The sequence below is a fragment of the Salvelinus sp. IW2-2015 genome, unplaced genomic scaffold, assembly GCF_002910315.2.
Source record: "Salvelinus sp. IW2-2015 unplaced genomic scaffold, ASM291031v2 Un_scaffold1157, whole genome shotgun sequence".
Classification (NCBI taxonomy): Eukaryota; Metazoa; Chordata; class Actinopteri; order Salmoniformes; family Salmonidae; genus Salvelinus; species Salvelinus sp. IW2-2015.
In genome coordinates, this window is record NW_019942757.1 from 297265 (window position 1) to 324035 (window position 26771).

A 26771-nucleotide genomic window follows, 5' to 3' on the forward strand; every position below is an offset into this window, starting at 1 on the left:
AAACTTGAAAAGCAATGCATTTTCCTGTTTGGCTGTAGCTAGAAGTGTCGTCTCAAAATCGGCCATTCATTTTAAAGGTGATCACCAGTAGACGGTAAGTTTATTTTAATAATAAGAATTCAACTTATTTTAATTTCCAAAGTCTGCCAGCTGATGCTAGCTAACGTTATCCAAAGCATTTGAACAGGCTAGCATGCTTGGTTTTTGACACCTCTCCCGAGGTATTTAGTTTATGATACCAATTCACGGTGAGTATTCCTGGTAGTGCTATCGGTTGAAAAATTCTGAGTGTATCATAGATGAACATTTAATTTGTTCGTTTCTGTACACAATGTCTGTTACTTTTAGCCACTCCGGTTTGTTGTCACTAGTCAAACGCTTGCTACCTCCGCTGTTCTCGGTTACCATGGTTACTTAGCGAGGACGCGCAGGCGTTCTCATTTACAACAAGCCACTAACGCTTCATGTCAGTGTACAGTTTTTTTATGCCGTTTTGCTTGCTTTACTCAGATGCATTTTTGGTGCCTGTTTCTGCAATGGCTTAACATACTGTGTTTATTATTCACCCATATATATAGTAAATAGCTTTTGTGAATAATGAATAGGTTTCCTCATAATTTCACTGCCTCTTCCTCTTCAGTAATACACCCAGGCAAAACCCACTTCAGTGATGAAATCATTCTCATAAAGTAATTCTCCTGACCTCATCCCTGGTCCTGCTGGCAACAACCCTCACAAAATGTCTTCTTTGGAGAGGAAGCGTGAGAAACACAGCCCTTTCACCCTGAACCCTGACCCTCGGAGGAAGACCAGCGCAGAGATCGTCACCGAGGCTAGGCACTCTCTGAGGACCCTGCGCACCCAGCGACCTTTTACCCCTCGAGACGACCACAGACAGCTGTTTGGAGAGATCTCTCGAGCCCAAGACGGTCGACCTCCCTCTACATTCAGGTTAAGGATCTGGTTAAACACCCTATCTTATAACCCCCCCTAGCAGTAGCCTAGTGTCACATCCATACAGTGTACTGAATGAACATGGTTTCTTTTCTTCTTTCAGCCTCTACGCTCTGAACTTTGAAGCGCCAGACTCCAGACCGGGTTCTGGAACTCGCCTGTCTCCTCTGGAACATGTGGGTTCTCCTCACTGTACATTTCATATCCTCACTCTTGTACAGTACATGAATCTGTGTGTATCCTTGTGAACTTGTTGGGGGTCTTGGAAAGCCTTAGTGTATTGTTCTGATCAGCTGAAGACTACACACACTAAATCAGTGTTTGGTCCCTTTAATGATGAAGTAATGTTTGTGGCCTACCAGAAGCCCAGGTTGCCAGTGGCCCAGGATGAGGACCCAGATCCCGTCAGCCCCACAGCCCTCCCCAAACCCCCCTCTGACCCCCTGGAGCTGAAGAGGGGGGCGGTGGGGGCGAGGGCACGCCTTTTTAGAGCTGGCTCTCTGACAACACTCCCACCTGTGGCACGGCCAACAGAGGGTAAGGAGAGATGAAGAGCGAGGAAAAAGAGATTGAGTTTTTGTATTTTATTAGGAAGTCTAAGAAGGGAGAGAGACAAAATTGCAAAAGCGATGGAGAGATTGGAGGTGATATACATACACACACACACACAGTTGAAGTCGGAAGTGTACATACACCTTAGCCAAATACATTTAAACTAAATTTTTCACAATTCCTGACATTTAATCCAAGTAAAAATTCCCTGTCTTGTGTCAGTTAGGATCACCACTTTATTTTAAGAATGTGAAATGTCAGAATAATAGTGGAGAGAATGATTTATTTCAGCTTTTATTTATTTCTTCACATTCCCAGTGGGTCAGAATACACTCAATTAGTATTTGGTAGCATTGCCAAACATTTCGGGTAGTCTTCCACAAGCTTCCCACAATAAGTTGGATACATTTTGGCCCATTCCTCCTGACAGAGCTGGTATAACTGAGTCAGGTTTGTATGCCTCCTTCCTTTCACACGCTTTTTCAGTTCTGCCCACAAATTTTATATAGGATTGAGGTCAGGGCGATGTGATGGCCACTCCAATACCTTGACTTTGTTGTACTTAAGCCATTTTGCCAAAACTTTGGAAGTATGTTTTGGGTCATTGTCCATTTGGAAGACCCATTTGCGACCAAGCTTTAACTTCCTGACTGATGTCTTGAGATGTTGCTTCAATATATCCACATCATTTCCCTTCCTCGTGATGCCATCTATTTTGTGAAGTGCACTAGTCTCTCCTGCAACAAAGCACCCCCACAACATGATGCTGCCACCCCATGCTTCACGGTTGGGATGTTGTTCTTCGGCTTGCAAGCCTCCCCCTTTTTCCTCCAAACAGAACTGTTTGGCCATAAAGACCATCGTTATATGTTTGTTTCATCAGACCATAGGACATTTCTCCAAAAAGTATGATCTTTGTCTCCATGTGCAGTTGCAAACTGTAGTCTGGCTTTTTTTATGGCGGATTTGGAGCAGTGGCTTCTTCCTTGCTAAGCTGCCTTTCAGGTTTTGTCGATATAGGACTTGTTTTACTGTGGATATAGATACTTTTGTACCTGTTTCCTCCAGCATCTCCACAAGGTCCTTTGCTGTTGTTCTGGGATAGATTTGCACTTTTCGCACCAAAGTACGTTCATCTCTAGGAGACAGAATGCGTCTCCTTCCTGAGTAGTATGACGGCTGTGTGGTCCCATGGTGTTTATACCTGCGTACTATTGTTTGTACAGATGTGGTACCTTCAGGCGTTTGGAAATTGCTCCCAAAGATGAACCAGAGTTGTGGAGGTCTACAATTTCTTTTCTGAGGTCTTGGCTGATTTCTTTTGATTTTCCCATGATGACAAGCAAAGAGGCACTGAGTTTGAAGGTAGGCCTTGAAATACATCCACAGGTACACCTCCAATTGACTTAAATTATGTAAATTAGCCTATCAGAAGCTTCTAAAGCCATGACATAATTTTCTGGAATTTTCCAAGCTCTTTTAAAGGCACAGTCAACTTAGTGTATGTAAACTTCTGACCCACTGGAATTGTGATTTAAATTATAATTATTTAAATTATAAGTTAAATAATCTGTCTGTAAACAATTGTTGGAAAAATGTCTTAGGACATCTACTTTGTGCATGACACAACTGACTTGCCAAAACTATAGTTTGTTGACAAGAAATTTGTGGAGTGGTTGAAAAATTTGTTTTAATGACTCCAACCTTAGTGTATGTAAACTTCCGACTTCAACTGTATATAGAGAGAGTTGCATGTTAGGGTTTTTTAGAGCGAGGGGGAGATAGAGGGATGGTTGCAATAATCAAACCATTAACACTATTTTTGTGAGTAAATATCTCAGCGCGTGGCCTGCTAGTCTTTTTGTTATTAAATCAAGTTTGCAGGCAGAAGGCTGGAACAGCGCTTCTCCCAAAGGGAAATGAATGGATCTATTCACAGGAGGACATTATACCTGATTTACATTACCACTGGGGTGGTTGAGGTGGAAAACATAATTCACTGCAGCTGGTTGCCATGGGGTTTAGTCTTCTTTTTTGCACGTTTGCTTGCTGTCATTCCTTACTTACTGTATTATAATGCTTTTGGGAAAAGCTAAAATGACTGTAAAATTGGGTTATTTGTACATTTTCTAAACATCAATTTTCTAATCTTTCACAAAATCAAAACACAATATCTGAAAAGATGGTGAAAACGTTAAGGGGTGTTCAGAATTAACACTAGTATCCAGTAACTATAATAGCTCTTAATTGTACTGTGTTTGTAGTAAGGGAGAGTGTAAATTCAGACTCCAGCCCAGAGCAGAGAGAGCTGTCAGCTAAGGGAAGAGGCAGGAGAGCCCCTTATGTTGAGCCTACTGATCGAAAGAGGAGAGACAAGGATAGTGGAGGACCCTCGAAACCTGCCCCACCCAGGACCAACAGTGTAAGGTACTGTATGCCTGTACATTTCTCTACATTTCACCCCTTGTTCTCTCTTTCCTCCATATCCTCGTTTCTTTCTATTCTCGTCTCTCTCTTTTTTTCCATATTTTTTTCTTGAATTTTTCTTATTGTTCTACTCTTTCTCCTATTTCTCTCTCCTCCCTCACTCTCTCTCTTCCTTTCTCTCTCCCCCTCCCTCTGTTCCTCACTCTGCCTCGTCTTGACCTAGGTGAAAGTAAGACAATAAGTGTAGATTTATTGGCACACAACGGATTCCATGTCACCAGTACTGCATAGTGGTGAATTATACCTCCTATTCTTACATTTCACATCCCCAGCCCTTGGCCTTCGCCACTCTCTTTGTCACACCTTCAGTGTGTCCGATTCAAAGGACTTTAACTATGCCCCCCACCTCCGTACTTTCTCACTCATTTTGGTTCTCAGAATGCCTTCATGTTTATTCAAGGTATTTCATGAATTTCTCCTAAGTGTTATAAAATATTATATAACCTTTTAGCTACCCCCATCTAGGCCTAATAAGTCCAAAATGTGCACCCATGGGAGGCCCCAGGACCGAGTTTGGGAATCCCTGGTTTAAAGGGATCCTAGTTTCCCCACCCAAACTACCTTCTCAGCCAAAGCCCTTCCCAATAAAATAGGCCTATCTATCTGTTAACACCATCACTGACTGGTAAGCCTTATACCTCCACAGCCAGTAGAGACTAGAACACTGTTTCTTTCTACCGACCTCAGCAGGAGAGTGTCAGTTACGGAGGCATAACTCCAGGCGTGAGGACGGCCTGTCATTAAAATCCATCCTTTTCCATCGATTAGCTATAGCTGCTGGGGCTGTGTAATGGTGAACAACCATTAAACACTTTTACTTAGAAACCAAGATCCCCCACAGGTTTACTGAGTACCAAAAATCCAAGCCAGGAATCCTTTTCAGAACTTAGACCAACCCATCTTAGAGAGAGGGGGATAGAAAGCGACAGAAAAAGGAGAGTGAGGGTTTGAGCCAGGGGTGAGAGATAAGAGTGACAGAGAAGTAGATTGATATAACAAATTCATATACAGAGTGAAATATTTAAAGTTGGAGTGTGTAGTGCATGCTCAAGAAATGAAAAAAAGTGAGTGAGAGATGAAGAGTGAGAGATTTAGACATTGGCTGCTTTTTTTTCTCCAATAAGCCTGGGCTTTATAGCTCCAAATGGATGTCTATTAGATTTGGGTGCCCATCTGGGCATGGCTGGCAGCAGCATAGCAGCGTCTCTGCTGGGACTGACTGACTGACTGTCTGCTGTCCATTGGCTAGACCCTGCCCAGGCCCAAGACACAGATGAGATCATGTCTCTGAGAATGCACTATCACACACAGAGGCCCTATTATCAGGCCCTAATCCTATCACACAGACCTCATGACCTCTCTCTCTCTCTCTCTCTCTCACTCTTTCTGTCTCTCTCTCCATGTGTATTTGTGCCTCTCCCTATTTTTCTCTCTCTTTCTCTGAAATGTAGAATAACATTCACCTCTGCTCTCGGCTTGTGCTTTCCGCTCTAGTCTATGCCCTGTGTGCCAGCCTCAATACTGTCCGTAAGTCATCCAATAGATGCTTTAGCCCTTGAGGGAGTTTTAAGTTCCATGCAGAATTGTACTTATCTGTTTTCCCATGTGCTCTTACAATGATTCAAATACAGTAGGGGCATTGTAGCACTGTCAAGATCAATTTGAACACCAATGACAACAAACAGACAGTGAACGGAACAGTGTAGATTAAAACAGCATGTTATGGTTGTTACTGTCTGTTCTCTAACTGAAACTGACTGGTGAGTAGTCACAGTGACAAAACATGAATGCCTTTAACCAGGCTTAACCCACAAAGCTGTGGTCTGAGTTCTTGTTGCAATGGGGACATCGAGTGGTGGCTGAAGGAACTGGCCACATATGTATCTAGCAATACAACCAGTCGCTTCCAAACTACAGTATTATGCACTGTGAGTGACCCATCTTTGAAAATGTCTTACATCTCAGTTAACAATAGTTAATCAGCCAAGACCTAATAGGTTCTGAGCCTCCATTTTGGTAAAGACTGTTTCAACTCGAACATCTTGTGTGTGTTTGTATGTCAAATTGCAGTGGACTCAGGTTCCATGGTGGTGTTGACTCATCTATTAGACCAGGCAAAGGAACAGGAGCAGGAGCCGGGGCCAGAACAGGTTAGTCCTGATTCACTAAGTGAATACTAGCTTAGTTCAATAGTTTACTGAACCATACAGTTCTAACTGTACGTTAGGATCAACTAAGGGCTTATATGTCCAGCAGCAAACCAACAGAGCCTGCGAGGGTAGCCTACAGCAGGCCAATTGTTAAACCTATTGTTAAATCTACCATCCAGGTTGGTTGGTTGGTAGATGTGTGTGTCACCCCGACTTTGAAGGATGTTTTATTTCATTTGAGCTTAAATCAAAGTCATAGTTGGTTTGATGTCTACATACTGGTTGAGGATGGATATATTAAGTAGCTAAATGAAAAGGACCAAGAATGCCGTGTTCATCTGATCTCCAGCATAACCACCTTTCTTTCCTCTCAACTGTGAGAGCTTAGCAGTGTGTCATACTTTGATCATGCAGGGTGTTGTTGCTGAAGACCTCACTCACACCTTCTGTAAGCAGCAACTAATGGCTGTTGGTCTGTAGCCACCACTTCCTGCACCACCACTGCACCAGGCAGCCAGGCATACAGATATGCAAATATTCACACGCTCGCAAGTACACACACAAATCGGAGGAACTATAGATGCGAACGGTGACCTTTCATTGCCGGCATTAAACTTCCTGCAGAGCGATTTATTTTAAGAAGCTGAACTTGTGAACTATACTCAGGACTCTTGCACCAAGTTGAGGTTTGAGGCATTAATTGTCTGTGTTTTTCTTTCTTCCCTTTTCATCTCCTTGTTTCTGTGTCAGAGTTGGGAACAGAGTTAGGCAACGGAGACAGACCAGCCAGCCAGGAGGCTGAGGACGAATCAGTGGTGTGGAATGTTAAGATTTTCCCTCTGTTGCAAGAGCTGGAGTCCATCGCTGCAGGTAGTGTTCTGTTTGCTATGAATGAACCCCAAACAAAAGTACAAACAGATGTTAGTCACATAACATTCTTCTCAATATAGGACAATGATGATTGGACAGTGTTGGATTGCAATTCTTTCCCTAATGCATCTATGTTGTCCTGTACAAAAAGCACCTCTTTCGTAAATGCACAATTTTTTTGACTTTTTGCCAACTGGGCAGATATTGTGAAAACAGGACTGAAATTAAGTTTATCCTGTGATTTGAATATAGGGACGTTTCTCATGTGCTATTCAGCTGATTTCCCTTTCATGCTAATATGTAAGTTCATAAAAATAAATCAGTGTTGGTAGAAAAACACACACAAATGAAAAAAGTTAACACGGAGCCATTTTAACGGTTGAAGAAAGCAAAACAAAGTAGTGTTGTGTTTGGCGTCCCTTCAGAATTCTCCTAGTTTGACTTTGCAGTCTGACTACCGCAAAATGAATTCTAGCTCTGTAAATATTTAACACTTTTGAAATATTTATTGTACCAAGTACCTCCTGGCTCATGCATTTCAGATTGGCTGTGAAATTGCAATATGTTGAGTCGAGTGTGAGGCAATTGGACATATTTTTTTTAGACAGAAAAACATATATATTTTACACAAGGAAAAGCACCCCACCCTCTCTCTTCCTCTCAGTAATGTACAGGATGTTAATCATGAATATTCACTGGGGGCCAAATCCTAACATAAGATATGTGTGCATAACTCATAACTCTGTGTGCATGTGCATAAATAATGCATGTCAGTGGTATATTTGCACAAATATGTCTAAGTTTACATATTTTTCTTAATCATGTGCCTCTCCTCAGGTGGATCCGAGGATGCCGTGGAGCGGCTGTGTGACGCGTGTGACTGTCTCCATGGCGCCCTGGCAGAGCAAGGCATGCTGGGCCGGCGTTGCAGGAAGAGAGCGGGGCTTCTTAGGGCGCTGTTCTGCCTCATCGACCTCAACTCCGCCCAACTCAACCTGCAGCTCGCCAAACTCACCCTTGAGGTGAGTACAATCAATGTCATCATGATGATTCTATTTCTCCCATCTCTTCCTTGCCCTAATATACAACTGTAGTTTAAACAGACCAGCCCATAGTTAGCTTTGTTGGGTGACATCCTTAGTACAAAGCAACAGTGTAAAGTTCCTGGCTGCTTTGTTAGAATTATTGTTGTCTAATAACTTGTTGTTCAGCTGAACGTCAGTGGAAAAAACCTGCTGAACATCTGTAAACTCATCTTCAAGATCAGCCGCAGTGAGAGCAACGATATCCTCTTCCAGAACAACTCCATCATAGGTAACACATTGACACACTTAACAGTATGTGTGTATAATGTTAATTATATACAGTTCCAGTCAAAAGTTTGGACACACCTACTCATTCAAGGGTTTTTCTTTATTTTTTTACTATTTTCAACATTGTAGAATAATAGTGTAGACATCAAAACAATGAAATATCACATAAGGAATCATGTAGTAAACAAAAAAGTGTTAAACAAATCAAAATATATTTTATATGAGATTCTTCAAAGGAGCCACCCTTTACCTTTGCACACTCTTGGCATTCTCTCAACCAGCGTCACCTGGAATGATTCTCCAAGTCTTGAAGGAGTTCCCACATATGCTGAGCACTTGTTGGCTGCTTTTCCTTTACTCTGCGGTCCAACTCATCCCAAACCATCTCAATTGGGTTGAGGTCGGGTGATTTGTGGAGGCCAGGTCATCTGATGCAGCACTCATCACTCTCCTTCTTGGTCAAATAGCCCTTACACAGCTTGGAGGTGTGTTGGATCATTGTCCTGTTGAAAAACAAATGATAGTTCCACTAAGCGCAAACCAGATGGGATGGCGTATTGCTGCAGAATGCTGTGGTAGCCATGCTGGTTGTGTGCCTTTAATTCTAAATAAATCACAGGGTCACCAGCAAAGCACCCCCACACCATCACACCTCCTCCATACTTCACGGTGGGAACCCCACATGCAGAGATCATCCGTTCACCTACTCAAGTCTTCCTTTYCTGTGGCAGTCCTCATGAGAGCCAGTTTCATCATAGTGCTTGATGGTTTTTGCGACTGCACGTTCAAAGTTCTTGAACTTTTCCAGATTGACTGACCTTCATGTCTTATTAAAGTAATGATGGACTGTCGTTTCTTTGCTTATTTGAGCTGTTCTTGCCATAATATGGACTTAGCCCTATTTGGTAAAGGACCATCTTCTGTATACCACCCCTACCTTGTCACAACACAACTGATTGGCTGAAACGGATTAAGAAGGAAAGAAATTCCACAAATTTACTTTTAACAAGGCACACCTGTCAATTGAAATGCATTCCAGGTGACTACCTCATGAAACTGATTGAGAGAATGCCAAGCTGTGATCAAGGCAAAGGGTTGCTACTTTGAAGAATCTCAAATATAAAATATATTTTGATTTGTTTAACACTTTTCTTGGTTACTGCCTGATTCAATGTGTTATTTCATAGTTTTGATGTCTTCCCTATTATTCTACAATGTAGAAAATAGTAAAAAAAAAAAAAAAGACAAACCCTGGAATGAGTAGGTATGTCCAAACTTTTGGTTGGTACTGTATGTTTGAATGTTTGTTTTTACCTGCGTAAGGTTGTATTAAAAGCAGCTCATGTGTTGTGAGGTTGGAGTGATGTGTGTTAACAAGTGTGTGTGACTTTGTATGATGTCCAGATTCCCTGCTGTGTGTGCTGCGCTGTGAGGATGTGTGTGTGTCTGCGGAGGCTGTGTTGTACTGTGTGGGCACTCTGAAGTTCCTCTCAGGGAACTCTGCCCTCCTCAGGCTCCTATTGGCCAAGGACTGTGTGGGTGTGGCCACCCTGCTCATACAGAAGCTCCACCCACTGTCCCAACCTGACCACACTCAGTTCACCACCGGAGGACACATCCATGTACAGGTGAGATTGTAGAAGATACCCCGAACCAGTTTTATAAACACTATGGTAAAGGCCCGGTAGAGCTGACCCCAAATCAGTCAAGGGCAGTTTTTTGAGCAACTTTCTGCTAAGTTCCTTGACAGTTGAAGAATAGCTGGACAGTTAACTTTTCAGTTGAAGTTTTTAAAAAATGTAACAAAGCATAGCATTAAAAGGAACAAAATGTGAAATATTCAGTTTTAAGGAACTTCTCAGTTCTGGTGAGGGTAACTTTAGTTGTCCTTTTCCTGCCATTAGGACTTATGCTCTTGTTTCTGTCTGCTGCTCCATAATATTCTGATCCGTTCGGGCCATAACACACACAGCTCTGCTCCACAGTACAGTGTGTTTCATTCTATAGAAAATCACCACTTAACGTCTTCAATCCGATTAACTGATTAAGATATAACATCCTGAGTTAGAGTTTAGCAGATGATTTGATATGAAACGATACGCGGCGGCCTGTCTGGCTGCTTGTTATGCTGTTGGTAGTCAGAGGGAACTGAGAGTGTTGTCATTTCAGCGCTACTGCTGGCAACGCTCTGTGTAGTGTTGGAAATCAGTTTCCTTCACGATAGGGTCTTTGAATCACTTCCGCTCCTTCTGTAAAAAAAGGTTGAAGATTACTGGAGATATTGTTACATCAGGTGCAACTGGCAATGACAATCTACAATAAATCATCAGTTCTCTTGGTTCCGCTCTCATCACATCGACATTGCCTCACATGCTCTCTCCCTCTCGCTCTTTCTCTCTCCACTTCTGACCCCTGCAGTTGACAGCGACCCTGAGGAACCTGGCTGACCTCCCCGAGTCCCGCCCCCTTTTCGTCTCCCACGGCACCCTGACAGAACTGTGCCTAGTGCTGCGCCATCACCACGGAGACCAGGACATCTGCACCAACATTGCCAGGGTCTTCAGGTAACACACACACACACACACTGTACATCTAAAACCTCTCAAAACGTACTTTCAACTGTTTCATTGAGAGTGGGACAGTACAGTCCTCAGGCCATTGGACATTGTGCATGTTGTGCATTTATTTTTAGTCTGTAAACATGAAGTGATGGTTAAATATGTCTCAAAGACTTTTCCCAACTACATCAGCCACTCTGAACTGTTATTCCTCATAAAAAAAACACATTTACAGTTCATCCTATCTTATAATATGAATGAATATGAATATGAATATGAATCACTATCTCACAGTGAATGATTATAAAACCACGTACCACTCCTTATTTCCACAACTAATGCCAATAAAACCAATCCCTCTTTAGTAAAACAGTCCAGTGAGAGTCTATCTGGTCAGTGTTATTTATTGTCCCTCTGTCTGTCCTCCAGTAAACTGTCCTCCTACTCTGAGTGCTGCCTGGTTCTGGCCCAGACCCCGGGCTGCTACACACTATTTATAGAACTGTTGAGCAAACACCAGTGGAAACAGGTGAGCCCTGTGTGTACTGTGGTATAGGAAGCAGATTAGCCTATTCACTCCCAGTGTTTATACTGTTCATCGACTAAGCCTGTTTACCTTGAGCAAGTTGTTTATGTACTCCAAGTCCCAGTACATTTACAGCAGTGTGTGTGCTTTGACTTTAATCAGCGTCCCAGGAGAAATTGAGGAAGTCATCCTGCCCTTCCTCAGGGAGACGGGGTGGGGAGGATCTAAATCACCCAGGGAATAAACAACACACAGCAGGGGAGCTAACACCACACACACACACACACAGTGGGCACACACATGCTAGACACATGCTAGTAGATATCCCCCATTAATACACATAGACACACGGTTGATCACATTGTGTCCTGAATAGCCCTTTGACAGGACAGCCAGTACAGTACAGTACAGCCCAGTCCATCCCAGCCACACTTGCCAGTCAGCCCAGCCAGGACTAGGGTAACTCTAGGGCAATGGGAAGGATGTGTGTGTTTGTGACACCCACTTTAGGGGAGGGGTGGTGTGCGATTGAGAAACAAACGTGGTGGTATACAGGTCTTTTCTTCTGCTTTTGGGGTAATTTGTCGGTCCTTGTCGTTGTGGTGGGGGAGAAATTGTAAATGAATGTAATCCCATATCTGATGGGAGAAATGACTGCGTTATTCTCTGTAACCAAGGTATTTGTTTATGTGGATAACACACGCGCACACACACACGACATTGAAACACATTCAAGTGCCCTCCCTCTGTCTCTCCTCCACACAGGACCTGGTGGTGCGTCTGCTCTTCACTCTGGGTAACCTAACGTCTCGGAGCAGTGAGGCCAGAAATCACCTCTTCACGGCTGAGGGATGTATGTCCGTGCTCCTGGGGCTCTACCACACCTACCACGGGAGGTGGGACCCACCTCCCACACACACACCCCGCACACCTCCAGCCAGGGACACCTGTAACCCCCGCACCCCTTTCTTGGGGTGGCGGGAGAGCAAGGACGTGCTGGTGAAGCTGGTCAGGGTGCTGGCTAATATGTCCATCCACCCTGCAGTGGGACCGACCCTGGCAGCTAACGCAGACCTAATACACTACCTGTTGGACACACTGGGTGAGTTTCAGCACTTTGAGGGTAATGTAAGGGTGAAATATGACCCCATAATGTTCTCATAACGTCTCCATAACATTACCATAATGATCCCATAACATTCCCATAACATCCCCATAATGTTCCCATTCCCATATTGTCCCTGGTTGTACTGAAGCTTTCTATTCACCAGGGTCAGTTAGTTAGCGAACTAGCTAGCTAGCGCTCAAGACAGTAGTACTTTATTCACCAGATGAATAAAAACGTACAAACCCTTTATAATGTAAAACTGTACAGTCAGTTCTTGTTTGGTACCACAGCTTCCTGTGTGCTGGGAACAAGTGACAAACATCTAACACCTATTTAATTTTTCCATATCTCACTTTCTTTCTTTCAATTTTTTTGTGCACATCCTTTTTCAGTTTGGGTTATTTTGCAGAAAAGAGCCAGAGAGAGAGCAGAATGTTCTGTTCTCTTGAGAGTCTGGTTGGTTCTTGTGAAACTCCTAGGTGGTTAGAATGGTTTCAGGACTGACTGACTGACTGCTATAGGCCATGTTCAGGTGGGTGTGAGATTCTTAGTTTCTCAGCTTTAACTGTGAGCTCTTATCTTCCGCCTCCCTCCCACACACTGTACTGTACGTGACTGGGTATGGGGAGATGGAGAGAGAATGACAGAGAGAAATAGAGGGCCATATGCAGATGGTGATAAAGACAAAGGTATGGACATTTTGAAGAGATGGTGAGTGTGAAAAAAAGTAAAGAAAGAATGGGGAAAATAGCAAAACAGAGAGTAGATTGTGAGAGCCAGGCAGACAGACCGAAGAGATGGAGTTTTTCCCTCTCTGATCTGCACTGGCTGTGGACATAAATCAGGCATCTCAATAATATCCTGTTTTGATCACAGTTTATGATGCATGCTGCTTTAGATTAGAGAGAGGAGGAGAAATTCTCCACCACACTAAAGGGCCTTTCCAGTCAGACCCAGAAACGAAACACACACTATGATGCAGGCACCGGTTGACACTCAGTACGACCGCAAAATCTGTGATATACAGTATGACCGAATAAGCAACATCTGCTGCAAAATCCAGAGCACATTCTGTTTTCAACCGCTTGCATCTTTTTTAAATTTTCTGCACAAGTTCGTTGGAAATGATACCCAAATTTTTTTTTTTTACATTTCCTGCAGATAACATGTAGCTAAGTGAATTTTGCATATTCCATAGTTACTATTTTCACACTTTACTATACCTGTGCCTTCATTTGACCTATAAATTCTGTTCTTGCTGTGCTGCAGAGAGCCTCAACAGAGATCTTTTTTCTACAGTAAATGCATCATGTTTTAATGCTCCCTGCTGTAAAGTATGTGTTGTGTGTGTGTGTGTCAGAGCTCAGGTCCATGCAGGAAAGCGAGGAGCTTCTGGTGAACGTGGCTGCCACCATCAACAACCTGTCCTTTTACCAGGAAGACAGCTCAGTGGTCAGGGACAGAGGACTCACTGTCGCCAAGTGTAAGAGAGTGAGAGTGTGTGTGTGCGAGCTTGCGTGCATGTACAGTTGAAGTCGAAGTTTACATACACCTTAGGCAAATATATTTAAACTCAGTTTTTCACAATTCCTGACATTTAATCCTAGTAAAAATGCCCTTAGGTCAGTTAGGATCACCACTTTATTTTAGAAATGTGAAATGTCAGAATAGTAGAGAGAATTATTTATTTCATATTTTATTTCTTTCATCACATTCCCAGTGGGTCAGAAGTTTACATACACTCATTTAGTATTTGGTAGCATTGCCGTTCAATTGTTTAACTTGGGTCAAACGTTTCGGGTAGCTTTCCACAAGCTTCCCACAATAAGTTGGGTGAATTTTGGCCCATTCCTCCTGACAGAGCTGGTGTAACTGAGTCAGGTTTGTAGGCCTCCTTGCTCGCACACGCTTTTTCAGTTCTGCCCACAAATTTTCTATAGGATTGCGGTCAGGGCTTTGTGATGGCCACTCCAATACCGGGACTTTGTTGTCCTTAAGCCATTTTGCCACAACTTTGGAAGTATGCTTGGGGTCGTTGTCCATTTGGAAGACCCATTTGCGACCAAGCTTTAACTTCCTGACTGATGTCTTGAGATGTTGCTTCAATATATCCACATATATTCACATACATATATCCACATTCCCTTCCTCGTGATGCCATCTATTTTGTGAAGTGCACCTGTCCCTTCTACAGCAAAGCACCCCCACAACATGATGCTGCCACCCCCGTGCTTCACGGATGGGATGGTGTTCTTTGGCTTGCAAGCCTCCCCCTTTTTCCTCCAAACATAACGATGGTCATTATGGCCTAACAGTTCTATTTTTGTTTCACCAGACCAGAGGACATTTCTCCAGAAAGTACAATCTTTGTCCCCATGTGCAGTTGCAAACCGTAGTCTGACTTTTTTATGGCGGTTTTGGAGCAGTGGCTTCTTGGTTATGTCGATATAGGACTCGTTTTACTGTGGATATAGATATTTTTGTACCTGCTTCCTCCAGCATCTTCACAAGGTCCTTTGCTGTTGTTCTGGGATTGATTTGCACTTTTCGCACCAAAGTACGTTCATCTCTAGGAGACAGAACGCATCTCCTTCCTGAGCGGTATGACGGCTGTGTGGTCCCATGGTGTTTATACCTTTGTACTATTGTTTGTACAGATGAACGTGGTACCTTCAGGCGTTTGGAAATTACTCCCAAGGATGAACTAGACTTGTTGACGTCTACAATTTTTTGGCTGATTTCTTTTAATTTTCCCATGATGTCAAAGAAGAAGGCACTGAGTTTGAAGGAAGGCCTTGAAATACATCCACAGGTACATCTCCAATTGACTCAAATTATGTCAATTAGCCTAACAGAAGCTTCTAAAGCCATGACATATTTTCTGGAATTTTCCAAGCTGTTTAAAGGCACAGTCAACTTAGTGTATGTAAACTTCTTACCCACTGGAATTATAAGTGAAATAATCTGTCTGTAAACAATTGTTGGAAAAATTACTTGTGTCATGCACAAAGTAGATGTCCTAACCGACTTGCCAAAACTATAGTTTGTTAACAAGAAATTGTGGAGTGGTTGAAAAACTAGTTTTAAAACTTCTTAAGTCTAGGACGCGGTATTTTTGTTTTTGGCTAAAAAACGTACCCATTTGAAACTGCCTATTTCTCAGCCCCCGAAACTAGAATATGCATATAATTGTCAGATTAGGATAGAAAACACTCTAAAGTTTCCAAAACTGTCTTAATATTGTCTGTGAGTTAAACAGAACTGATATTGCAGGCGAAAACCGGAGGAAAATCCAATCAGGAAGTGCCCCTGTTTTTGAAACCTCTCTGTTCCTATGCATCCCTATTGCCCATTTAAAGGGATATCAACCAGACTTTTTCTATGGCTTCCCTAAGGTGTCAACAGTCTTTAGACATAGTTTCAGGCTTTTATTTTGAAGAATGAGCGTGAACGGCCACATTGCGTAAGTGGATAGGTGGGGGCTCTCAGAGTGAGTTGTGCGCAAAAGGGAAAGGCAGCCATTGTTACTCCTGGTCCTAGTGAAAAGCCAACTGTCCCGGTTGATATATTATCGAATAGATACTTAAAAAACACCCTGAGGATGGATTATAAAAAACGTTTGACATGTTTCTGTGGACATTATGGACATAATTTGGAATTTTTGTCTGTGTTGTCGTGACCGCTCTTTCCGGTGGATTCCTGGGCATAACGCAGCAAACTAACGGAGGTATTTGGATATAAAAAATATCTTTATGGAACAAAAGGAACATTTGTTGTCTAACTGGGAGTCTTGTGAGTGAAAACATCCGAAGATCATCAAAGGTAAACGATTAATTTGATTGCTTTTCTGATTTTCGTGACCAAGTTACCTGATGCTAAGTGTACTTATTGTTTTGTCGAGCGATCGATAAACTTACACAAACGCTTGTATTGCTTTCTCTGTAAAGCATAATTTCAAAATCTGAGACGACAGGTGGATTAACAAAAGGCTAAGCTGTGTTTTGCAATATTGCACTTGTGATTTCATGAATATGAATATTTTCTAGTAATATTATTTACCTGTGGCGCTATGCTAGTCAGCGTTTCTGATGACAATTATCCGGGATGGGTGGTTCAGAAAGGTTAATGACTCCAACCTAAGTGTATGTAAACTTCCGACTTCAAGTGTGTGTGTGTGTGTGTGTGTGTGTGTGTGTGTGTGTGTGTGTGTGTGTGTGTGTGTGTGTGTGTGTGTGTGTGTGTGTGTGTGTGTGAGAGGCTGTTTTTGTGTATACTAGGCCTAGGTGTTTGTGTGGCTCTGGTGTCTTTTTATATTTGCTGTCTCACTCCCTTACTCTCTCCCTCCCCACTCTCTTTCTCCATGCATCCCTCCCTCTCTCTCTGTAGTGTTGTTGAAGCTGCTCCTCAGCTCCAGTATGGATGGGATGCTGGAGGCCACGCGTGTGTTTGGCAACCTGTCCCAGTCCAGGGAGGTTTGTGACTTCATCATACAAAACAAAGGTGTGTATATGCATACACACACACACAGTGGAGTGAAATGGGGATATGTGTCATGCTCTATTGATACCTGTTAGACAAGATAAAGGTTGTGCTTTAGGTATTGTATTCTGTGAATACACATGCAGAGCACGCACACGCATGCAATACAAACCTTTTTACCCAGATAAACACTGACACAGAAGACCCACTTGTGTTGTACCCCTAACCCCTCTTAATAACCTCTTCTCTCCCTGTCTTCCCCCAGTGCACCAGTTTGTGGTGACTCTGTTGGACTCTAAGAGCCCAGAGGTGTGTTTCTCCGCCTGTGGGGTCCTCACTAACCTGGCCCTGAACCCCCCCAGCAGAACCACCCTCACACAGGAGGGAGCACACACCAAGTAAGGAGCACACACAGGAACTCGGAATGATATTAGTGTACTGTATGTGGTCATTTTACTAGGTCTTAACCCCAGTACCTTCTTTATGGTGCTAAAACATGTTAATTAAGACCTGGTGCTTTTAATTAAGACACAGCTTAGTCTACTTTACTTGATCTACTAACCTCTTTTTTTAAATGATGTTAATTGAACTCATTGAGATTTTTATACATGCAAATATTTGATAGAATATCTGTTGTAGAGCCTCCCGAGTGGCGCAGGCATTGCATCGCAGTGTTTTGACGTCACTACAGCCTGGGGTTCGTTTCGGTCATTACCGGCCGTGATCGGGAGTCCCATAGGGCTGTGCACAATTGGCCCAGCGTCGTCCGGGTTAGGGGAGGGTTTGGCCGGGGGGGCTTTACTTTGCTCATTGCGCTCTAGCGACTCCTAGCAGCGGGCCGGGTGCCTGCAGGCTGACTCCGGTAGTCAGGTGACCTTCGCGTCTCTCTGCCTCTCTCTCTCTCTCCCCCGTTGGGGAGTTGCAGCGATGAGACAAGATCATAATCACGAAATTGGGGAGAAAAAAGGGGTAAAAAAAATATATATATAGATATACTATATATAGTACCAGTCAAAAGTGTGGACTAGGGTTGCAAAGGGTTGGAAACTTTCTGGTACATTTCCCATGGGAAGTTAAGCCCTGGAATTTTGCTTAAATTCACAAAAAAAGTTAGCTTATAACAGTGAACCTTTTTTTGTGGGATACACGTAAGGCAATTCTAGGTCTTGTGGCACATTTTGGTTAAACTATCCCCAATTCAATTGCAACCCTCTGCATGCACAGTGCATTCTTCCATCACATGTGCAGTGCACTCTTCCATCACATGTACAGCTGATTCTCAAGATCTTGCATAGTTATGCACTCTCAAGTTTTCTGTTTTGTTGTCTTATTTCTTGTTTGTTTCACAATTAAAACATATATTGCATCTTCAAAGTGGTAGGCATGTTGTGTAAATCAAATTATACAAACGCCCCAAAAATCAATTTTAATTCGACGTTGAAGGGCAACAAAATAGGAAAAATGCCAAAGGGGTGAATACATTTGCAAGCCACTGTACATTTAAATGGTATTAATATTAATTTGCATATACAGTTGAAGTCGGAAGTTTACATACAATTTAGCCAAATAAATTTAAACTCAGTTTTTCACAATTCCGGACATTTAATCGAAGTAAAAATTCCCTTTCTTAGGTCAGTTAGGATCACCACTTTATTTTAGGAATGTGAAATGTCAGAATAATAGTAGAGAGAATGATTTATTTCAGCTTTTATTTCTTTCATTACATTCCCAGTGGGTCAGAAGGTTACATACACTCATTTAGTATTTGGTAGCATTGCCTTTAAATTGTTTAACTTGGGTCAAACGTTGCGGGTAGCCTTCCACAAGCTTCTCACAATAAGTTGGGTGAATTTTGGCCCATTCCTCCTGACAGAGCTGGTGTAACTGAGTCAGGTTTGTAGGCCTCGTTGCTCGCACATGTTTTTTCAGTTCTGCCCACACATTTTCTATGGGATTTTGCAGGTTAGGCTTTGTGATGGCCACTCCAATACCCGGACTTTGTTGTCCTTAAGCCATTCTGCCACAACTTATGAAGTATGCTGGGGTCATTGTCCATTGGAAGACCCATTTGCGACCAAGCTTTAACTTCCTGACTGATGTCTTGAGATGTTGCTTCAATATATCCACGTAATTGTACTTCCTCATGATACCATCTATTTTGTGAGGTGCACCAGTCCCTCCTGCAGCAAAGCACCCCCACAACATGATGCTGCCACCCCTGTGCTTCACGGTTGGGATGGTGTTCTTCGGCTTGCAAGCCTCCCCCTTTTCCTCCTAACATAACGATGGTCATTATGGCCAAACAGATCTATGTTTGTTTCATCAGACCGAGGACATTTCTCCAAAAAGTACGATTTTTGTCCCCATGTCTGGCTTTTTTATGGCGGTTTGGGAGCAGTGACTTCTTCCTTACTGAGCGGCCTTTCAGATTATGTCGATATAGGACTCGTTTTACTGTGGATATAGATACTTTTGTACCTGTTTCCTCCAGCATCTTCACAAGGTCTTGCTGTTGTTCTGGGATTGATTTGCACTTTTCGCACAAAGTACGTTCATCTCTAGGAGACAGAACGCGTCTCCTTCCTGAGCATATGATGGCTGTGTGGTCCCATGGTGTTATACTTACGTACTATTGTATGTACAGATGAACGTGGTACCTTCAAGTGTTCGGAAATTGCTCCCAAGGATGAACCAGACTTGTGGAGGTCTACAATTTTTTTTCTGAAGTCTTGGCTGATTTCTTTTGATTTTCCCATGATATCAAGCAAAGAGGCACTGAGTTTGAAGGAAGGCCTTGAAATACATCCACAGGTACACCTCCAATTGACTGAAAATATGTCAATAGCCTATCAGAAGCTTCTAAAGCCATGACAAATTTTCTGGAATTTTCCAAGCTGTAAAGGCACTGTCAACTTAGTGTATCTAAACTTCTGACCCACTGGAATTATGATACAGGAAAATAATCTGTCTGTTAACAATTGTTGGAAAAATTACTTGTGTCATGCACAAAGTAGATGTCCTAACCGACTTGCCAAAACTATAGTGTTAACAAGAAATTTGTGAGTGGGTTGAAAAATGAGTTTTAATGACTCCAAACTAAGTTATGTAAACTTCCGACTTCAACTGTATTTCCGTTAATTCCCATATATTCCCACGGAAAGTTTCCACCTCTGAATATTCCCCAAAATGTGCAACCAGAGTGTGGACACACCTACTCGTTCAAGGGTTTTTCGTTTTTCTTAATTTTTTCTATTTTCTACATTGTAGAATAATAGTGAAGACAGCAAAACCATCAAATAATCATGTAGTAACCAAATAAGTGTTAAACAAATCAAAATTTATTTTATATTTGAGATTCTTCAAAGTAGCCAACCTTTGTCTTGATGACAGCTTTTCACATTCTTGGCACTCTCAACCAGCTTCATGAGGTAGTCACCTGGAATGCTTTTCCAACAGTCTTGAAGGAGTTCCCACATATGCCGAGAACTCGTTGGCTGCTTTTCCTTCACTATGTGGTCCAACTCATCCCAAATCATCTCAATTGGGTTGAGGTCAGGTGATTGTGGAGGCCAGGTCATCTGATGCAGCACTCCATCGCTCCCCTTCTTGGTCAAATAGCCCTTATACAGCCTGGAGGTGTGTTTTGGGTCCTGTTGAAAAACAAATGATAGTCCCAACAAGCGCAAACCAGATGGGATGGCGTATCACTGCAGATTGCTGTGGTAGCCATGCTCGTTAAGTGTGCATTGAATTCTAAATAAATCAGACAGTGTCTCCAGCAAAGCATCCCTACACCATCACACCACCTGCTTCACGGTGGGAACCACACATGTGGAGATCATCCGTTCACCTACTCTGCATTTCACAAAGACTCGGAACCAAAAATCCAAATCCAACCAAAAATCTCAAATTTGGACTCAGACCAAAGGACAGATTTCCACTGATCTAAAGTCCATTACTTGTGTTTCTTGGCCCAAGCAAGTCTCTCTATCTTATTGGTGTCCATTAGTAGTGGTTTCTTTGCAGCAATTCGACCATGAAGCCCTGATTCTCAGTCTCCTCTGAACAGTTGATGTTGAGATGTGTCTGTTACTTCAACTCTGTGAAGCATTTATTTGGACTGCAATCTGAGGTGTAGTTAATTGATGATTTCTGAGGCTGGTAACTCTAATTAACCTATCCTCTGCAGTAGAGGTAACTCTGGGTCTTCCTTTCCTGTGGCGGTCCTCATGAGATCCAGTTTCATCATAGCGCTTGATGGTTTTTGTGACCGCGCTTGAGGAAACTTTAAAAGTTCTTGAAATGTTCCTGATTGACTGACCTTCATGTCTTAAAGTAATGGACTGTCATTTCTCTTTGCTTATTTGAGCTGTTCTTGCCATAATATGGACTTGGTCTTTTACCAGATAGGGCTATCTTCTGTATACTACCCCTACCTAGTCACAACACAATTCGCTCAAACGCATCAAGAAGGAAAGAAATTCCACAAATGTACTTTTAAGAAGGCACACCAGTTAATTGGAATGCATTCCAGGTGACTACCTCATGAAGCTGGTTGAGAATGCCAAGAGTGTGCAAAGCTGTCAAGGCAAAGGGTGGCTACTTTGAAGAATCTCAAATATATAAAATATATTTTGATTTGTTTAACACTTTTTTTGGTTACTACATGATTCCATATGTGTTATTTCATAGTTTTGATGTCTTCACTATTTTTCTACAATGTAGAGAACAGTAAAAATAAAGAAACAATTGGGTGTGTCCAAACGTTTGACTGGTACTGTATATCGGTTGTAGAGTGCTAAGCTCAAGACTCAGTCATCTTTAGCCGAAGAGCCTTACTACAGCAGCAGGGGCAGAAGTTTCATCAGCCCACCTTTAGGACCAGCTGCACTTAAGGATCATGTGACTTAAGTCTCACCCAGTCACTTGGCGTGTATATGTGCGTGTGTGCATGCCTGTGTGCAGGCTGGCAGACTGTCTGAGGGACTTTGGGCCAGTGGACTGGCAGCTGGCTGGCCTGGTGTGTCAGACCCTGTGGAACCTCACTGAGGAGGGGGGGACGGAGACAGGCCCCCCATCCACAATGAACAACCAGGAGAGAGAGGCACTGCTAGAGGTCCTAACACTATACCTAAGTAAGTAAGCTACTGTAATGGTTTACCGAAAGTGTCTTGAATAACCATCTTTAGTGTTTCTATGTTTCTGTATACTACTGTCAACAGATATTTTGTTCATTTTTTTTAATGTTGAAGCATTTTGATTAAGCTCTTTCTATCTCTCAGACGAGGAGGACGCTCTGCAGTGGACCTCTGGTGACGACATGAGGGACTTCCACCGATTATGCTGGGAGTTGGAGTTCCTGCCTGTGGCTAAGAGGCTGAGGGACAGGATCCAGACTAAGACTGACTAACATGACTATCTCCTTACTCTGGTTGTCACGAATGGCGCCCTGTTACCTATATAGTGCACTGCTTTTGACCAGGGGCCATAGACTCTGGTCTAAAGTAGTGCACTATATAGGGAATAAGGTGCCATTTGAGATGCACAATGTCTCACTCCCTAGTGTGACCTCTTTGCAATGTCCTCTCCTTTCTCCTTGTTGTGCCTTGCTATACTGACACCTCTCTAAAGTCACTCTCTACTCTATGCTACTACCACTCTTCAGCTACCACCCCTCTCACTAATTCTATAAATAAGTATTTAGTTATAGGCTATAGGTCTAGATTTTTTTCCTGGTTAAGTCACATGATCATGAAAAACTCAAGCCCCATACCTATGACCTACTGAATGTTGAGCCTCTACCTGACATGTATGACAAACTGTTTACACTTTAAATAACAGAAATGATCGTTTTTAGGTTGTATCTTATGCATACTGTAAATGGTTGTGATTTTGTCATAAGCTACTCTTGTTAACATACGAGTAGAATTGTAGTTTGCCTCTGGTGATAAAAAGTGAATGTTTCTCCGTATGGCTGGTTAAGACATTGTTCGACCTAGATTTAATCAGATCAAGCGTTAACCGGCGATATCCGACACCCACGTAGCTGATGTTTTTGCGGTGTCGGAGGTGTAACTGCGTTGGAGTTGTCAAATCTGTGAGCAGCTGCTCCTGATCAATGTTGCGAAGCCACACCCGTCCCACTTGCGTTAGAAGTTCAGAACAAGAAAGTATATGCTATATAGAACTAATGAGGCATAAATTGATTAAATTAAATAAGGATTTCTATCAGCCCAATCGAGATGTAGATTACATCTCACATTCCAGTTTTTGAACTTTATATTAACAAGGCTGCATGGGATTTCTCTTAAATCGACTCCGTGTAGCTAATGGCAACGTCCACTTCAGGTATAATTCCAGGAGACGCTTGTGGATTTGACAGCTCTAACGCAGTTTCACCGCCAAAACAACCGCTATGCTCTCGTGTCTCCCATTTCACCTCACTCAAGCACTGAACTTTCTCATCCTTCAGGCTCTTGACCGTCGATCAAGTCATGTGTTTTTTAAATTGATTTTTTTTWATGTTGCGTTACCGCGCTTTGAAATGAACAGCTCTATATAAATTGAATAAATTATTAATATGTCAGCTAAAGTGGATCTAATCGAATAGAGCCCTAAATCTGAACCGCTGTACACAAACAAAACAGAAAAGTATTGTAAACATTCTCCTCAAAGCCTTTATTGTTACACAAATATGGACCAGGCAGTGCTGCTGCAAAGTGACAGCGTTTTCAAATCACATTAAGAAATAAAAAAAACGGCACTTCTGTAAAAAACCTTCAGTTCCCCACTTCCTTGTCCTACTATACAAAATGAAAGCGTTCAGTGACATCACACAAGACAACCCAATAGCGTTTCATCAGGCATATTCAATGACAAACATTGTTCTCCACATGATAGATGCCTGTCTGTCTGGGTTGATATGAAACAGGTAGCTGGCTGATCATTATGTTAAGAGCATCATTTGTTTAGTCTCATCCTTTTTCAGATTGTCATAGGGAAATGAGTCAGTCAAAAATAGAGGCAGTTCAGTAGAGACACACTGCTGGTGATTGAATGGACCAAGTCACCCTCTGTCTCTTATCTCAATGCACATTACAGACAAGTTAAAATGTTTTAGCACAACAGTTGTGGGAGGAACATCCAACTGTGACTCGACCACACATGGACAAGGAAGGACCATTTGTGGTTCTGTTTGGGTCGTAACAACACAAGCAAACCACTGAGTTCAGTGTAGTGTGAATGGGAGGACCGACTCAACACAGGAAACTGAAACACTGCTGGGATTTGGACTCGTATACACCCAAATACACCCAAGTCTTAACGCTGTTGTACGAAACATTTCATTGTGTGGGAGCCATTATTGCATTAACATGTGCAAAATGTATCTGTAATAGCCAAATGTTTTCCTATATCATTGGGAGAGTAGATATCCATTGTTCAGCTTGCAGATAATACATGTGCTGTGACTACAATTTGGTGGGTTTGTTGCATGAATGATTCAAAATGTACCTATGTTATGTAATGAGTGAACATTGATGCAGCAAAAACAGTTTTAGGGAGAAAACTAGAAAATGATACAATACGTTTATATTTAATTTCTTTAATAAAAAGTGTCTGACAGTCAGAAGTATGAAACCTCGACTTCCTACCACAACCACCTCCAAATAATGTACCATGCCATAATCATCTTATCAAACAATCAACTGTCTCAACCCACCCTCAGAAGAATGCAGTACTTCACTTGTTTTCAGTCAACAGAAATAAAAACAGTGGAGGGTCTGCCATCGTCTTAAAAAAAATAAAAGGGCTGCTTTTGCACTGGTTAGGCTTCCACAGAGGAAACAAGCATAGCGTCGGTCCAGTGAGGACCAACCAGGCTCCCTACGAAGGGAAGCCAAGCGACCCAGAGAAATAAAGAGTCATTCTGCTTGCTTGCCAAAGAGCACTTCTTAATGTGATAGAGAAAACAGAAGAGGCATGTACTGGTAAAACTCAAAATCCAAAGCTTTGAAGGTGTTATGATGACCAGGCCAGGGTCAAAGGGTGAATGTGGAAGACAGACAGGTCATCTTTATGACAACCGGAAGCTAATCCCCTAGAAGACCAGTTTTTATTTTTTACTTTATTTTTAGCTTGTCTTTTTTCCTTACAGGACAAAGTTTCTAACAGAAACAAAAGTTCGATATAACAGTCACCAGAGTGCCTGGCCTTTTTTTTTTTTACACTTGAAATCCCAACATTTTTTATAAAACACACGGAGTCACACACAATACTTGTCACAGAGAGCCTCTCATATTTACAATCAAACTGAATAGGTCTCAGACAGTGTTCTTTTTTTAGTTTTTCCCCAACACCTTTCTCACACACACTCCTTGGGTTAGCTTACACAAACAGTTTAGGATGGTTAGGGTGTGGGGTCAATATGACCCCATGCTTACAGAAGCAGCAGTATCAGGCAGCACCTCTGAACACTGCCGTCTGATATAAAAATCAGGCAAACTATCACACAGCCCAAATAATGATTTCATAACCTTCAGTTACAGCAATATCATCAACCCCATGATAACTTCTCTTAATACAACCCCCCCCCAAAAAAACTATGATTACATTGAGTGTAGACTGGTGTACTGCTCTTCTTTCTGGAGAATTGCTGTGGGTTTTTCACACTATAAGGAGATTTCAGTGACATCATCCACTGAGATGTATTGGAATACTGGCAGGTTGGCCACACACTCCTGACAGAGGGAGTCTTCTCTAGGCTGCCCCCTCATGGTGAGTTTTGGCAATGCGAGCAAAAAGGACCAACAAAGCTCATCTTTCCACAAATGGGTTCAGATTATTATTTTTTGCAGTCATTTCTTTTGCTCCCTAACCCCCATTCTCTCTCTTTTGTTCCATTCATCTTTCTACATTCCATCCATCACAAGGACGAGCTTCGTCATGACGAGCGGGGCTCCTTTCTGTCCCTTCCCATTTTCTGTTTCCCCCCCCCATTGGTTTTTTTTATTATAAAAAGGTGTCCAACGAGAGCAACAACGACAGTAAAATACAACGATAAACGCCAAAAGCACTTGTAGCAGGTGATCGCTCTTCAGAGCGTAGAGCAGTTCTGCTGCATGCGCGCTTCCATAAGAAGCAGATTTACATGGACCTGGGAAAGGAAAGGAAGCGTTACAACACGGCTCAGTCACTCAGCTCAGAGCTATGAGAAACCTAGAAACTTTAAATGCTACCATAGAAACCCAGGACAAATAAGTAAATAAGTTGTTCCTTCCCTTCTCGGAGTGCTGAACTGCCTCAGAAGCTCTCATACATTCGTTTGGTGGTTTTCTCCGCTGCACACCATGGTCTTAATGTAGACCTTAAAGCTGCGGTCTAACAGCTGGTTAATCTCCCATAGTCATAGTCATCATACCTGAGACACACACACACACAGAGGGAGATTGTTACAGCTACTGATGAATACAGTTATTTCTTTACTGAAGTACATTACTGCCCAAAATGAATGCACTTTGTCAATGTATAAACATAATATTTTCATTGAATCTAGCATATGTCATCTTGGAATAAATCAATTTGTATTTGTGCCAGTGGGTGGCGTACTGATGCGAACATGCAGTGGATGTAGTTCCAGATAGCCCTGCGGAGCATGGAGGTGTCCACGTCTTTGTGCATGGCCATGGTGTTGTAGGTCAGGTTGTAGGCCATCTGGAACTTCTCATCCAGCAGCTGACCAACATCAGGGTACAGACTTATGGGTTCACAAGGAGT

General features: G+C 42.5%; 1 protein-coding gene across 1 annotated transcript; it reads left to right on the forward strand.

Moving 5' to 3' along the window:
* Positions 1-3: 3 nt before the first annotated feature.
* On the forward strand, positions 4-26020 carry LOC112069926 (armadillo repeat-containing protein 2). The gene is made up of 18 exons (XM_024137323.2): positions 4-94; positions 641-951; positions 1058-1130; positions 1317-1491; positions 3771-3933; positions 6064-6143; positions 6894-7013; positions 7851-8035; positions 8225-8327; positions 9731-9954; positions 10745-10890; positions 11314-11413; positions 12176-12512; positions 13879-14001; positions 16905-17018; positions 17263-17395; positions 21963-22132; positions 22280-26020. Exons 2-18 carry the CDS (start codon positions 740-742, stop codon positions 22405-22407), a joined length of 2586 nt encoding a protein of 861 aa, XP_023993091.1. The 5' UTR covers positions 4-94; positions 641-739; the 3' UTR covers positions 22408-26020.
* The last annotated feature ends 751 nt before the right edge of the window (positions 26021-26771 follow it).